General features: G+C 38.6%; 3 protein-coding genes across 8 annotated transcripts in view; all 3 read left to right on the top strand.

Annotated features, from left to right (window-relative positions):
- The first annotated feature begins 463 nt into the window (after window positions 1-463).
- Septin4 (septin 4) lies at window positions 464-6173 on the top strand. 4 transcript variants are annotated; one of them, XM_011156320.3, is made up of 9 exons: window positions 465-870; window positions 1537-1717; window positions 2223-2315; window positions 2579-2744; window positions 2879-3029; window positions 3190-3355; window positions 4383-4551; window positions 5028-5109; window positions 5235-6173. In XM_011156320.3, exons 2-9 carry the CDS (start codon window positions 1621-1623, stop codon window positions 5394-5396), a joined length of 1086 nt encoding a protein of 361 aa, XP_011154622.1. In that variant the 5' UTR covers window positions 465-870; window positions 1537-1620; the 3' UTR covers window positions 5397-6173. The 4 variants fall into 4 exon arrangements, with proteins under 4 accessions (XP_011154629.1, XP_011154622.1, XP_011154606.1 ...); XM_011156304.3 differs by having other exon boundaries at window positions 1541-1717; XM_011156311.3 differs by having other exon boundaries at window positions 467-870; window positions 1541-1717; window positions 4383-4539.
- Window positions 6174-8424: 2251 nt separating this feature from the next.
- Window positions 8425-10428, top strand: LOC105192306 (pro-resilin). Its single transcript, XM_011156354.3, has 3 exons — window positions 8425-9239; window positions 9623-9742; window positions 9882-10428. The coding sequence occupies exons 1-3, from the start codon at window positions 9162-9164 to the stop codon at window positions 10128-10130; spliced, it is 447 nt and encodes a 148-aa protein (XP_011154656.2). The 5' UTR covers window positions 8425-9161; the 3' UTR covers window positions 10131-10428.
- A 611-nt stretch (window positions 10429-11039) lies between these two features.
- The window catches only part of LOC105192313 (activator of 90 kDa heat shock protein ATPase homolog 1), a 3130-nt gene continuing 348 nt past the window's right edge, over window positions 11040-13821 (top strand). Inside the window, exons 1-9 of one of the 3 annotated variants that reach the window (XM_011156366.3) lie at window positions 11040-11307; window positions 11459-11658; window positions 11778-11857; window positions 11966-12156; window positions 12327-12447; window positions 12576-12658; window positions 12738-12878; window positions 12954-13189; window positions 13309-13821. The exon at window positions 13309-13821 is cut by the window's right edge and continues 348 nt beyond it. In XM_011156366.3, coding sequence (XP_011154668.1) covers window positions 11579-11658; window positions 11778-11857; window positions 11966-12156; window positions 12327-12447; window positions 12576-12658; window positions 12738-12878; window positions 12954-13189; window positions 13309-13393 — 1017 coding nt within the window. In that variant the 5' untranslated portion in view covers window positions 11040-11307; window positions 11459-11578 and the 3' untranslated portion in view covers window positions 13394-13821. The remainder of the gene's footprint in view (window positions 11308-11458; window positions 11659-11777; window positions 11858-11965; window positions 12157-12326; window positions 12448-12575; window positions 12659-12737; window positions 12879-12953; window positions 13190-13308) is intronic. The other 2 variants (XM_019845665.2, XM_011156375.3) reach the window with 2 other exon arrangements.

A 13821-nucleotide genomic window follows, 5' to 3' on the forward strand; every position in this document is an offset into this window, starting at 1 on the left:
TAAATCTCACGTTATCGAGTGCTTTTACCGTTATTACGGTAATTACCGGTGATTATCGGCAATTCTGATAAATCCAGAAACTCGTCATATTCTCACGGAATTCTTGTAGCAAACGTTATAATATCGCCGAGTTATTAAAATTATCTCGCAAACACACGTTAAACCGGACCTACTGCGCCGCGACGAAATGGCTGCATTAAAAAACATCATCCAAGCTGCTAACGTAAGCTAGACGTTGACGACCGGTCGCTGAACGACGTTAACACGCGGCTCAGTTAACATTTTTATGCGCTCTCTCCGAAGGAAAAAGGGAAACGAAAAAAGAACTCTACTCCCCTCCCTTCCCGTCCTGTCCCGCTGATTCGACCGGTGTGTGTGTGTATGTGTGTGTGTGTGTGTGTGCACCGTGACGTCAAGAGGCGTCACCGGTGATAATTTTTTTCTCTCCTCCCTGGTGCACGCGCTCGCAGTGCGCGACCTAATCAATCGCTGCGACGCTGCACCGTCGCGCCGGTCAAACGGCCGTTGGTGTGTCGAGCAATCATTTCCGTTCTTCCGCCGCTGTAACGGTTAGAGAGACCGGCGAGAGAGCACTGATAACGTCGCTATTTATTCCGCACGCGCGCCATGCGCGCACCGGGTCTACCGCTCTCGGCTCGCACGTTTAACCTCTTCAGCGTGCAGCCTCGGGCGCACCGTAGGAGCGCGAACTTATTGATCGGTCGGTCGACAGTGCGCCAGCGCAAGTCGACCGGACGAAGAGGGACATTCACGTACGAGTCGCCCTCGGCCGTAGTGTTTAACCGTCGTCTGGTTGCTGTTATGCCCGTCACACCGAAGCGTCCTTAGATGCTGCCGTCATGTCTGGTGGTACGTGAGATTTTTATTGAAAACATTTTTTTTCCCCCTCCCAGCCCCTCCTCTCTCTCTCTCTCTCTCTCTCTCTCTCTCTCTCTCTCTCTCTCTCTCTCTCTCTCTCTCTCTCTCTCTCTCTCTCTCTCTCTCTCTCTCTCTCTCTCTCTCTCTCTCTCTCTCTCTCTCTCTCTCTCTCTCTCTCTCTCTCTCTCTCTCTCTCTCTCTCTCTCTCTCTCTCTCTCTCTCTCTCTCTCTCTCTCTCTCTCTCTCTCTCTCTCTCTCTCTCTCTCTTTGTCGTTCCATTCCTCACCCGGTAGTAGAACGGAGAAATCGTACTCGCCGAGTCACCGTCTCGAGGTGCTGGCTCAGCCCTGTCACGATGTGAATTATGTAGAGACACGCTATTTATTGACACGAGTATGCACCATGGAAACGAAAGCCTATGGTAGTTTTTAGACCGAATGCTATATCCGTGATTCTACGCTACGCCCGAATCCTCGTGTTTCTGTACGAATGCCTGTATAATCGCAAAGTACGGAACTCATTGTAGTCACTCTGTAGAGGGAAGATAAGGGAAGGGTGAGAGAGAAAGAGAGGGAAAGAGAGGGAAAGAGATGGAGAGAAGGGTTCAATTGACGATGACGATACGTCGCGATATTAATGATCTTTTGTTTCGCTCAGTAAGACAGGGATTATATCGGATTCGCAACGCTGCCGGAGCAAGTGCACAGAAAATCAGTGAAGAGGGGCTTCGAGTTCACCCTGATGGTGCTGGGTGAAACCGGTCTCGGCAAGTCGACGCTCATTAACAGCCTCTTTCTCGGAGATCTATATAAAGACCGGCGAATTCCGGATGTGGCAGGTATGTAATTTATTCGATAGACTAAATCACCTGTTTGACTTTTCGTAAAAGCGTCCTGTAAGAGAAACCACCCTTCTTGTCGAGGGGAAAACTGAATTTCTTTCTTTCTTTTCGCGCACAGATATTACGTAATTAATTGTTACACGATCAATAGAAGCAATTATATGACGTTACTTCACGGATAGGTATGCAACTACCGGGTGTCGCTGTTCTAACATTTTCCGCGGATCTTCCGTCTCTCTCTCTCTCTCTCTCTCTCTCTCTCTCTCTCTCTCTCTCTCTCTCTCTCTCTCTCTCTCTCTCTCTCTCTCTCTCTCTCTTCCTCCCTCCCTCTCTCCCTCCCTCCCTCCCTCCCTCCCTCCCTCCCTCCCTCTCTCCCTCTCTCCCTCTTTCTCTCCACGTTATTGACCCGCGGAAAATATTTGAGCAGCTTGCAACGTTGGTAAACCGCTCGTTCTGATTTCCATCGAGTAGCAGTCGATAAATATTCATCGTTCACTTTCAGAGCGCGTGGCTAAGACTACCTCTATCGAGAAGAAAACAATGGACATAGAGGAGCGCGGCGTGCGGCTCCGTTTGACGATCGTAGACACGCCAGGTGAGAAGTTATATACCGACAAATTATTTTTTCCCGCTTGTATTAAAATAAACGTATATCGCATGTGTCGTCTATCTCATTTCACTTTATGTCTTAAATTAATTTTGTATAATGATTTTGCGAATATCAAACCTTTAATTTCGTACAATCATCTCGTCAAGATCATAATGCCAACATTACAATCTATCATGTAAAAACGAATATAATATATAAAAATGCCGATTTCGTAAAATCATTTTGTAAACTATGACACATCGTTCTAGGATTCGGCGATGCGGTAAACTGCGAGGACACGTGGAAAGCTTGTTCGGCATACATCGACGAACAATTTCGCCAGTATTTTACAGACGAAAGTGGATTAAACAGAAAAAATATTCAAGATAATAGAGTACACTGCTGCCTATACTTTATACCACCGTATGGCCACGGGTATGCGATAAATCAAGTGTTACATAAGCTTTACATGGCAATAACGATGAGACAATAACTAAATTCGCACGATCCTGATATCCTGCTAAGATAAAGCACTCCAGAATTTTAATATCGAATCAATTTCTTCGCAGCCTCCGGCAAATCGACCTCGAGGTATTAAGGCGTTTACATCGGAAAGTGAACGTGGTTCCCGTAATAGCGAAAGCAGATACTTTAACCACTCACGAAGTGAAGAAACTGAAAGAACGCATTTTAGCGGATATTGAGGAACACGAAATTCAGGTAACGTAAAGGAAATTCCGAGAAAGAACTTTTCAATCGGTTTGAAATCGGCCTGTGCTTTTCTCTTACCTCGAATAACGTAAATTCCGTGATAACTCCCTAACATTCGTCTCCCCGCAACACGCAGTAAACGCGCGTAAGCCTTTGTATCTTTGCGCAGATATATCAATTCCCGGATTGCGACAGCGACGAGGACGAGGAATTTAAGCAACAGGATAAAGAATTGAAGGCGTGTATACCTTTCGCGGTTGTCGGGAGTTCGACAGTGCTCGAAGTTGCTGGGAGAAAAGTTCGCGGCCGGCAATATCCATGGGGCGTAGTGGAAGGTGAACTTCTTACTCGTCTACATAAAATTATAATAACTTTTCGATTGTATCGTAATTTCATCCAAACGGTAAGTATAATTTCTCTCTCGACCAAACATTTCTGTTTAACAAACGCGTTCGAGAAGTCGACGGAAACGGAACAGTCACATTACGACGAGACCCGTTTAATCTTTGAAAAAGATCATTTGATTATCCACATGCAACGGATCACTGATGAATACCGCGCTTGTAAAGATTGCAAAGAAGTGATACGCGATCATCTGTCGAGCACGACTGAATACCGAGAATGGACATCTTCAGTTCTAGGAATCGTAAAGGGTGGACTCATTTAAAAGCTGATAAGTTGGAGTATTTAAATCAGACATGATCGTTCCGGACACATTTTTTAAATGTAATTGGAAAGTTAAATGTCATTAATTAATAACAACGGAAATATCAAGAGATAATGTGGCTGCTAGCATTTTATAATATTATTTTTGAAAGATATTTTTTATCTGTAATATCTGTAATAAATTTGCTCTTAAGCTAGTAAACATCATTTTTAATAAAACAGCTAGAGCAACGAGATGAGGAATATAGCAATAAATTGGCAACAAGAAGCACTAAATTTCTATTACGTTCGATTACATAGAAGTTGCTGTGTCAGCTTGATAGTCATTGGCTCGAGAATAAAATTCGATGTGCTTGATGCACATTGAAGTGACGTCGCGTCGTGTCTCATTAGAGAAATCCCGGACTTTTGATCAAACGGTTGAGAGTATGATTCAGATTAAAAGTAATTACGAATTAAAATCATAATTGGTGAAAAAGTCTCTATAGCTCTCAAACCTTTCACGCGTGATCGATAGTGTCAATTAGGGAATTATTCGAGAGCTGTGGAGATCGAATATATTAAAGTACGCTTCGCTTTTTCTCTCTGTCTCTTTCTTCCCCCCTCCCGCTCTCCCTCTCCTCTACCTCTCCTCTCTCCCTTTTTTCCTCGTCGCCAGTACTTTAGTTTTAATGCTCCAATTCTAATTGATCATAGTTGAGAACCCGAAGCACAGTGACTTTGTCAAACTAAGGACGATGCTAATATCGACGCATATGCAAGATCTAAAGGACGTCACGCAGGACGTTCATTATGAAAATTTTCGGGCCCAATGTATTTCTCAAATTTCACAACAAGCGATCCGGGAACGGAGGTATTTACGCATGTAAATAAATACTTTGCATTTCAGTAGGTATACGTATACGAGCGCTTACCGCGCGTTCGCAATGCGCACAGGGTGTGTCTCGAGTGAATAACTCCGCGAATAACTTTTATCGTGATCCACGTTTTGCAAATCTGTCGACATTGAAGAGCAACGTATTTTTATATTAGATCATTGTTACGCTAAAAGTATCGGCTCCTCTCGAATATCCCCCCCCTGTGCACTTTGCATGTTTGTTAAAAATACTCGTGTCACTTTCTAGGCTCGTAGTTTGCGACGTCCTGACGGTATGGTCCTGACGGTATGGTAATTTAATCGCGAGATTAGTTTTCGCATTAATTTCTCTGCATCGTTTTGATGAAAATCGTCAAAATTGTGAAATTAATATTTCTTTGTAAAAGATGCATCTTTTTCTCTATTATAATTCCCTTCCCTTCGAATAATTGATTACACACACGCTTTCTGTTTTATCTTTGCAGTAAATTAAAACGAGATTCCGGGCCGCACTTCGAAAACAGTATATCCGACACGGACAGGTTACTCCTGCAGAAGGACGAAGAGGTGAGAGCAACAAAAAAAAAGAGAACAATACCATCGAGTATAATTTTAACTGTTTAACGTGCTCAAGAGATATTTTCGTCGAGTACGGATCACTGAAGTTAATAATTCACATTTGCAATTCGCAGATACGAAGAATGCAGGATATCCTAGCGCAAATGCAAGAGAAACTTAAAGCCACCGGTCAGGTCGGTGGTGGTGTTGGATTGAGAGGTCGAGTTGGTAGCCTAGGCAACGATTTGGACTCAGCGGACGTGGAGAAAAAACGGAACAGTATTATAGACGTTTAAAGTAGATTATCCTCGGGGTATATTCAAAACACAGGGTTTACCCGAGAGGTCTGTACATATTTCATTTGATTTTCAGTTAGCTAAATTTCTTGAGTACTTGAGTATACGAGAAAATTCACAAAATCACTTCAAGTCTTAACTTGATATTTATTATCTTTTTTGAATTCTAGTCTTAAACTATTCGTTCCGACCGTATTAATAAAAATTTACAATCAAAACTGAAATTATACATTTGTATCTTTTCTTCTATAATAAAAAGTATCGAATATTTGTATATTTATATTAAATTTATATTTATTACACACGTTAGGCTCTCTTTCTCTCTTATATTCTTGTTGCTACATTTCATCTCGCGCTCGAGAGGAGACGCAAGCTAAAGCTGCCAAAGATTGACAAACGCTTACTCGCCAAACATTTGCTCGATTCTAGTTTGTACAGATCTGTCGACTACACTCTGCACTATATATCAGTGATATGCAAAATCGTATTTTGTACTTAGCGTGTATGAATTATTTATACAAAGCATAGACATTCATAACCGTAACTCGAAAACTGTTTAGAGAGAAATACATGGGGAAAATTTGTATCCGTTTACACCGAGTATTTCTTATAAGAAGACTGTGTGACAAATTGAGGAGAAAAATCGTCTTTTTTTAAGTGCAATGACATGCATTAGCATGATTATAACAAAGCTAAATAGCAAGATGAGATATCGAAAATCTGTTCCTCTTAACTGTGTTGCATTATGTACTTAATATAGCTATGAATTTCATACTTCAAAGATAAGACAAGCATATGAAGTAAAATATACTTAGTGAAAAATGAAGAGAAAGGAAAAAAAAATTGCATGGAATATATGAATATCAGAAATACATGAGAAGTACAGCTAAAAGAACAGATTTTAGGTCTGACTGATTGATTAGATGTGTAAAAAAAAAGTACTAAGACCAGTGGATTAATTCTAGTTTAGTATGCTAGTGTGCAGATTAATGGTACTGAATATATGTTAGTGAACTGTGAAAAATAATTAACGTTCTAAATGCGCACAATACTTCCCGTGATTACATGTAGAATTAATATGAAAAGTATTAATTGTCGAATTATAAAAATATGCGTTTACATGTCTATTAATTTAATTTTTATTGTTTTATTTCATAGTCTCAAACTTTACTGTTGAGAGATAGAGTATATAGGTGTTTTGTAACAATAAACGTGCCGTGAAATACAGCAAATTCCAATCTCAACAAATAGTAGAATTGATTAATTGATTTGATCTCTCTGATGCATTATTATCCGATATATTATATAATACTTTTTTTTTTTAAATAATGAGAATATCAATTTTTTTTAAATAATGAGAATTCGCTTTATAGATTTCTCTTCATTTCTAAAAATATCCCTCTGTCGCGATAATATAATAATTTACCGAATTGTAATAAAAAAAAAAGTGACGACAGGTGAAGTGCCGTGTGCAATAATGCCTTTTTGCAACCGCGATTTATTGTTGGAGCATTGTAGAATAACTTTAATCGTATAATCAAAGAAAAATTGCTACATGAGGATATTTGGAAAAGTCGAGGAATTTAACCCGAAGCGTTTAGAACGTTACGAAATTTGCGGAATAGTAAGTCTAAAAATGTTTACATTCACCGCTATGCTCCAGTTCTTCAAATTCCAACGTACTCCACAGAGATTCGGCCTCAATTCCTTCGTCTTTCCTCGTGTACTACTGTCTACACATATACCTTGTGTATCACTGCACACCACTATATACATACACTTCCGTAACGCGACTCGTAGACGAGTAATATTTTACGAACGATCATTATATTCAGCAACAAAGACATCGCGAAACGTACTCGTACTCGTACTCCTCATGTTTCGACACTTCACATGCTTTACAAAACGGACGTGTTTTACATCGACGAGCTCCTCTCGTATTTACTCGTAGTCACTATACATATGTACGTATACACACTTCCGTAAGGCGATGATTTACGAACAATATTTTCCGAACAATCGCTAAATTTGACGACGAAAACATCGCGAGACATATTTTTACAATCTTCGCGTGTTTCGGCATTTCACGATAAACCGACTACCGACATGCTTCGCGGCGCGATGCGTACGAATACACTATTCGAAAGAAAGTAGTTCCGCGCAGTTGCGATTGGTGGAGACAAAACCGACGCGGCTTACCTCACGACTATGGAATCAACGAGAATTCAACTTGATCGCAAACGAATATAATTTCATCGAGACGCTCACCGTTTCACGTTTCTCGAGTTTGTTTCCATGACGCAACCACCGTGATGCGAGCACCGTTCTTGTTCGTCGATCATCCTGGACGTTGTTCGGTTGCGATGAAAGCGTAATCGACAATAAAATCAACGATAAACACGCGAGCTCGTCGGAAGCCACGAAAGAAACTCCAGAACTGCGTTCGGAAACGTCACTCGCGGAAGCATCCGCTATTGGTGTGAGAGAGACGTAAGAATGAGATAAAGAAAGAGGGAGAACACTCGGCTAACGTTCGTTTCCGAACGTAGCCCAGAGATGGCGTCAGTGATGCACCCGTTGTTACACGCTCGCAAATCATTCACACATTCAACTAAAATTTCGCGTCGTATTTCGTACGTACGAGAGAGATATTGTAGGCACGAAACGATATTCCAGTTGCTATGTTTACATAATTCGGCATATCGCACTATCGCATTCCATCGTCTCGTAATATCTCAACATTATCATTTTAAACTGATTATACATAAACATACACACACATACATACACTTACTGGCGATCGTGTATCGTCCGTGTTTTCCTCCGCCACGATAAAATAGTGCGCCATAATATTAATAAATATTATATAAATCATCCTTTATCGAACAATCAACTTGATTTCTTACATAACGACGAAACAACTGACTACTGCTACATATTACCAATTATTTTATTATAAAGTATGAAAGTTGAGAAAATATTCACTTTTGTATTATTGAAACAAACGTCACAAAAAGTAGCCTTTGATCACGACCGCGGATCGTGTCGTTTCATTGCGTTATCAATTCAATATTCATCACGATAGCTTGCAACACCTCGGGATGTTTAAGTCTTACCGCAAGTCCGTCTAGAGAACGAACGCAAACGTGATGCAATCGACAGAACTATTAATACAACTTATTGTTATCCGTTGGGTAAGGCTCGCGCGCAAATTATACGGTAGTCTCGATTTAGCGAATACAGTGAAGCATCAGTCGTCGTGGATATTACCAAACACGAGAATTTCAAGTTGCAATTAATTAGTCGAATTGTCGCGTATTAAAACTTTCCATCGAGAAATCGAAGCAGTCAAAAGTTATTCCGGTATAACAAATAAACTTTGAAGACTTTTAAGACGCACAACTGAATCTTGTTGCGACGCAACACAACAACAGTCTAAAATCCTCATTCTTTATAGGGGCTGTAACAGTTCTTTCGTCCCCCCCCCCTCCCAGATTGTTTCCAATTATCAAATCTCTTAAGAAACTTAATGTAATTCAAAGCGAGAGATGCGGATTTTGTGTCTCGATAGGACGATAGTGTTGCATAGAAGCAGGAACTGTTGCGACTATGATGCCGAACGAATGATTAAGGCCGTGCCAGAAATCTGCGGTTTTATTATTAACCATAATTACAGTTATGCGACCGTATTAGGGCCGCCGAATAACTGCCGAGTTTCCATCTCCATGCCGTCGTGATCGAAATGTCGCTATATAAAACCGAGCGATGCAGTTGCAGATGAACCGTTTCAGTGTTGTTCGAACGCTCATAGGATTTCACCGAATTGTGCTAATGATTCGGAAGGTTGGTACTTTATAAAAGTGCTTTGTGAGAGAAAAAAGAGGGAGGGAGAGAAAGAAAGAGAGAGAGAGAAAGAGAGAGAGAGAGAGAGAGAGAGAGAGAACTTTTCGAAATTTTAAAGTTTGCTAAACACTTTACATGGGGCAACGGACAAAAATAGATCTTGCACGGTATAATTCTGCATCGTTTATTTTTAATAATATAATATCGTTAATAATGCTGTGTGTTAATGAAAACTACATGTACGGTTTCTTATGTAACTGAATAGTTTCAAAATCTTTTATTATAGTACAAAGTTTCTCGGGTTTTCTAGCGCTTTTCCTATCTAATTCATTCCTGTCGTGTCGAATGTATGCAAGTTGCTGAGTTTTCTTTTTTTCAAACAGGCGATACTATTAGCGATGGTCTTGGTTGGAGTTCGAAACGAACCGCAGGGTCCAGCCTATCTTCCGCCCAGTTCTCGACCTGGAGGTGGAGGGACAGGTCATCCGGATGAATGGGCCGGTGTAAGTATGTGTACATTCTTCTGAAAGAAAGAGAATCAAAGAAGAAGAGTCCTTTATGTTATCACGTTGTTTCTCATGAGTCACTTTCAAGTTTTATTTTGTAATATCTGCTAAAAATGATATTCTTTTTGTACATTAGGACCCAGCAAATTATGAATTTTCATACGAGGTCCAAGACACGGCGGCGGGTCTGGACTTTGGCCATCGTGAGATGAGAAAAGATATGGAAGCCACCGGGACCTACCATGTATTGCTGCCCGACGGTAGGACCCAAATTGTTGATTACGTGGCCGATGGGGCCGGATATCGACCCATGGTACGATACGAGGGAACTGCAACTTATCCAGCGCCAGGCGGACATTCTCAGGACGAGGGCTACAGATATTAAGGCCTCCGTCACAATTATCGCGCTTTAGACGCTTCTTTAAGTTTAGAACTTAGATCGTTAAGAGTTTATACGGATCTGGATCAGGTATCTTTAAGGATGCATTCTTAGAAGTAGCATTCTTAGATGCAAGCGATAACCGCTGGAGAGTCTAAGAGAAGAAGAATACTCCGGTTATCCGACGAGTTATACATCCGTGAGTTATGTGTGCGCACGAGTTATCCATTTAATAACGACGCTTGCGATTTGCATAATAATTTTTGATCCACAAACCGAAAGTGGTACAATGTGGAATAAAATAGCAGTGATTGTAACAATCGTAATACAACTGTAATTTTATTTGTTATATGTAATAAACAATTTGAAAATGATGAAATTTTTTCCTTCTCTACGATGTGTATAACTTTGTGAAGTATTTAATTTGTGAAATATTTGTAAAGTACTTGTTCACTTGTGATTACAATGCTATCATTTTTTAACTTTATTCTATTTCCGTTCAGCGAAATTTCAATCTAAATATATATATATATATACACAATCCGCGAATTTCAAAACATGATCTATATATATATATATATATATATATATTACTATATATATTACGATCTAGAAACTTGTATAAGAAATATAGAAAATTAGAAGGATGGAGAATTCTTTCTGACTGATAACTTCATGTAGTCTATCTTTGTCTCAACCAGGCACGAATGTATTCGTATAATCGTGCTATTTATCGATCAAAATATCATAACTTGGACGATCAATTGTTAATCAATGTAACTATTGGTCCATAAATTTTATTTAATTAATTAAGCAATATTTTCATTAAATAATTATGAAATTAATTCAAGGGTAATTCGCAATTCGCCCGACTAGAATCTATCTTCTTCGAGTCCGCCATCTTGTAATTTTCTATTCAATGACTGAAGTTTCCAGAATGCTTTCCAGTCCACGCAACACACGTTAAGCTCGGGTCTAGGTAATTTCGAGATTTCGGAACGGTTCGGGCGACCAGTATTACTCAGTGAAAGTGTTAATAGGATTTCTGCGATTGCTGTTCCGTGATTTATACTAGAAGTATTGTCTTGGGAAAGAACGAAACATATCTAGGATACACTGTCTCTAAAAAGCAGCCTGATCAACGTTAAACCCGTTAACACTTTCCTCACTATAGCCACTTCGTGTAAGTAATTAGCGCATGTAAAATCTCGATATATGCGTTTCAACTCAAATACTCGTCGATATAATAGTCACATATAGTCTTGTCGTTACATTATAATTTGTGAACTATATTGTATCTGTCAGTTCTGCGAATATACGTTTGATTTTTCTAGAAAGCCATTGCTCTCTTTATGTCTCTCGTGGAATCGTGATATCGCAAATATATTAAATTTTAGTGTATATAGCCAAGAGTCTTTCCGTTTACTATATTTCTTTGAAAAAATCTGAAAAAAATGGCAAAATGGGGTGAAGGTGATCCTCGTTGGATTGTAGAAGAAAGACCTGATGCAACTAATGTTAATAATTGGCATTGGTATGTTAAAATGTAGCACTTAATTGAATTCTATGTTTGCTATTGCCTAGGGAGATATTTATATATCGACATATTTCTTGTATGCCTATCTTTTATTATAAGTAAAAATTTTATTATAGGACAGAGAAAAATGCTTGTGCATGGTCGCAAGAAAAGTTAAAAGAGTTGTTTTTAAATACAAGAATCGAAGGAGATGGAGGTTAGTCATCATTTGCTTGTGTATTATATGATCAAGAAAACAGCTTAAATATCTTCATCAGGACATGTAATAATATTCTTTGTAACATTAAATATATTCAATTTACAGTATCATGTAAAATAACAGAAATGGAAAAATGTGAAGGTGAAGCGGTAGCAAATAATAGAAAAGGGAAACTTATTTTCTTTTATGAATGGAATATTATCTTCAAGTGGATATTAGATGAAAAATCAAGTAAAATTGAGGGTAAAATTAATATTCCCAATCTGTCTGAAGAAAATGATATCAGTGAAATAGATGTAAGTGTTAATATCTATCTTTTTTGTGTATTTTCCTTTTCTTCTCTCTTACTTTTTTCTCTAATTCAATATATAATTCTCTCTCTGACTAAATATTTCTTCTAAAAATCCTAACTAAAAACTTCTCTCTAAATAAACATTTAATTCAGTAGATATCTTATAATTTACAGATTGAAATTACATTAAAAGATAGTACAGAGGAAGGAGAAAAGGTGAAATATTTCTTGCATACGAAGGGAAAGGATGTATTAAGACAAAAATTGGAAAAATATGTATCTTCTCTAAAAGAAGGTAAAATACTTTCTGAAGTATATATATATATATATATATATATATTGCTATATTTGATATACATAACATAAAGCAATGTTACAATTGTTGTTACAAGCAAATGTACAATTTTTCCTCTTTTTACATAGAATTTACAAAAGGAATGATACTTCCTAAGAAAGATAATGTAAAGGAAAATATTTCGAATATAACGTCTGGCTTCAATGTCAAAGTAAGTATACAAGACATAAATGTGATGACAAAATATAAAATAGAACCAATTATAAATACGTTTCTTTTTTTATTTCAAGATGCAAATGAATACTGGTATGGTAGGACCTACGAACAATAATAAAACGGTTGGTTGTAAAATTTCCACCACCACCATTAAACAGCAACAAAAATTTCAATGTAGGGCAGACGAGTTCTTCAATGTTTTTTCCACTGTTGAGGTAACAATTTAATCGATTTATCTCATAGACATTTTGAACGGTTCAGTAACTGAAGAAGCTGGGTCTTTAACATAGATGGTGCAAGCCTTCACAAGAGGTCCTGTGAGGCTTGAACTGAAAAAATATGGTCAATTCGAGCTCTTTGGTGGTAATATTCATGGTGAATTCGTCGAGATTACACCGACAAAAATTGTACAAAAATGGCGTTGCAAACAGTGGCCGTCTGGACATTATAGCAACGTAACAATCGATATCTGTGAGAGGAGTGATCACACCGAAGTTAATTTAACACAGACAGGTGTTCCTCTTAGGTAAGAAGTGACGATGATGTTTCTTTTCCTTTTTGTTTTTTTTTTATTTGTCGCGTTATTTTATTGTCAAGTGCGGTGGTCACGATGTGACACGATGTGAAACTGGTCGCGATTTACAGCGAGGAAGTATCTACAAAGGAAAATTGGGACAAGTATTACTGGGACGCCATAAAACGGACCTTCGGCTTCGGGTACTTTATGTGATCTAAATACACCCTCTAATGGATATTTATTTATTACTAAGTAGAAAAATGGCGCAAAGATTGTGCGCAATCGCCTTGTACACTCACGCGAGCACTTAACTACTGCAAGCATAAAGCCGAATCTACGTGGTGGAAAGGAACATGCCCGGTATGCACGGATTATTCAGTTCTTCGTATATTTGGTACCGCCTCGTGTGTAAGACATTTATTGCGATATATCGCAATTGTGCGATAACGCATTACAAGTGACTTGTATATGTCTATTATTAGATGTATGTGTCCAATAAATCATAAGATAGCGAACGGTAACCTAATTTGTTTTATTGCTGTTATTAATGTGCAGCTATTATAAATCATAGTAAACAGTGAACTCTATATAACAGAAATTCAATAGTTGTATAAATACCAGCGACTAAAGATGCTGTCAAT

The sequence above is a fragment of the Harpegnathos saltator genome, unplaced genomic scaffold (assembly GCF_003227715.2).
Source record: "Harpegnathos saltator strain DR-91 unplaced genomic scaffold, Hsal_v8.6 scaffold75, whole genome shotgun sequence".
Classification (NCBI taxonomy): domain Eukaryota; kingdom Metazoa; phylum Arthropoda; class Insecta; order Hymenoptera; family Formicidae; genus Harpegnathos; species Harpegnathos saltator.

Bases quoted from the DNA above. Each gene is read 5' to 3' on its own strand.
- Septin4 (XM_011156304.3), top strand. The intron at 2,316-2,578 runs GTGAGAAGTTAT...ACATCGTTCTAG, and splicing joins GACGATCGTAGACACGCCAG to GATTCGGCGATGCGGTAAAC. The intron at 2,745-2,878 runs GTATGCGATAAA...ATTTCTTCGCAG, and splicing joins ATACCACCGTATGGCCACGG to CCTCCGGCAAATCGACCTCG.
- LOC105192306 (XM_011156354.3), top strand. From the start codon at position 9,162: ATGCAGTTGCAGATGAACCGTTTCAGTGTTGTTCGAACGCTCATAGGA. The intron at 9,240-9,622 runs GTTGGTACTTTA...TTTTTCAAACAG, and splicing joins TTGTGCTAATGATTCGGAAG to GCGATACTATTAGCGATGGT. The intron at 9,743-9,881 runs GTAAGTATGTGT...TTTGTACATTAG, and splicing joins ATCCGGATGAATGGGCCGGT to GACCCAGCAAATTATGAATT.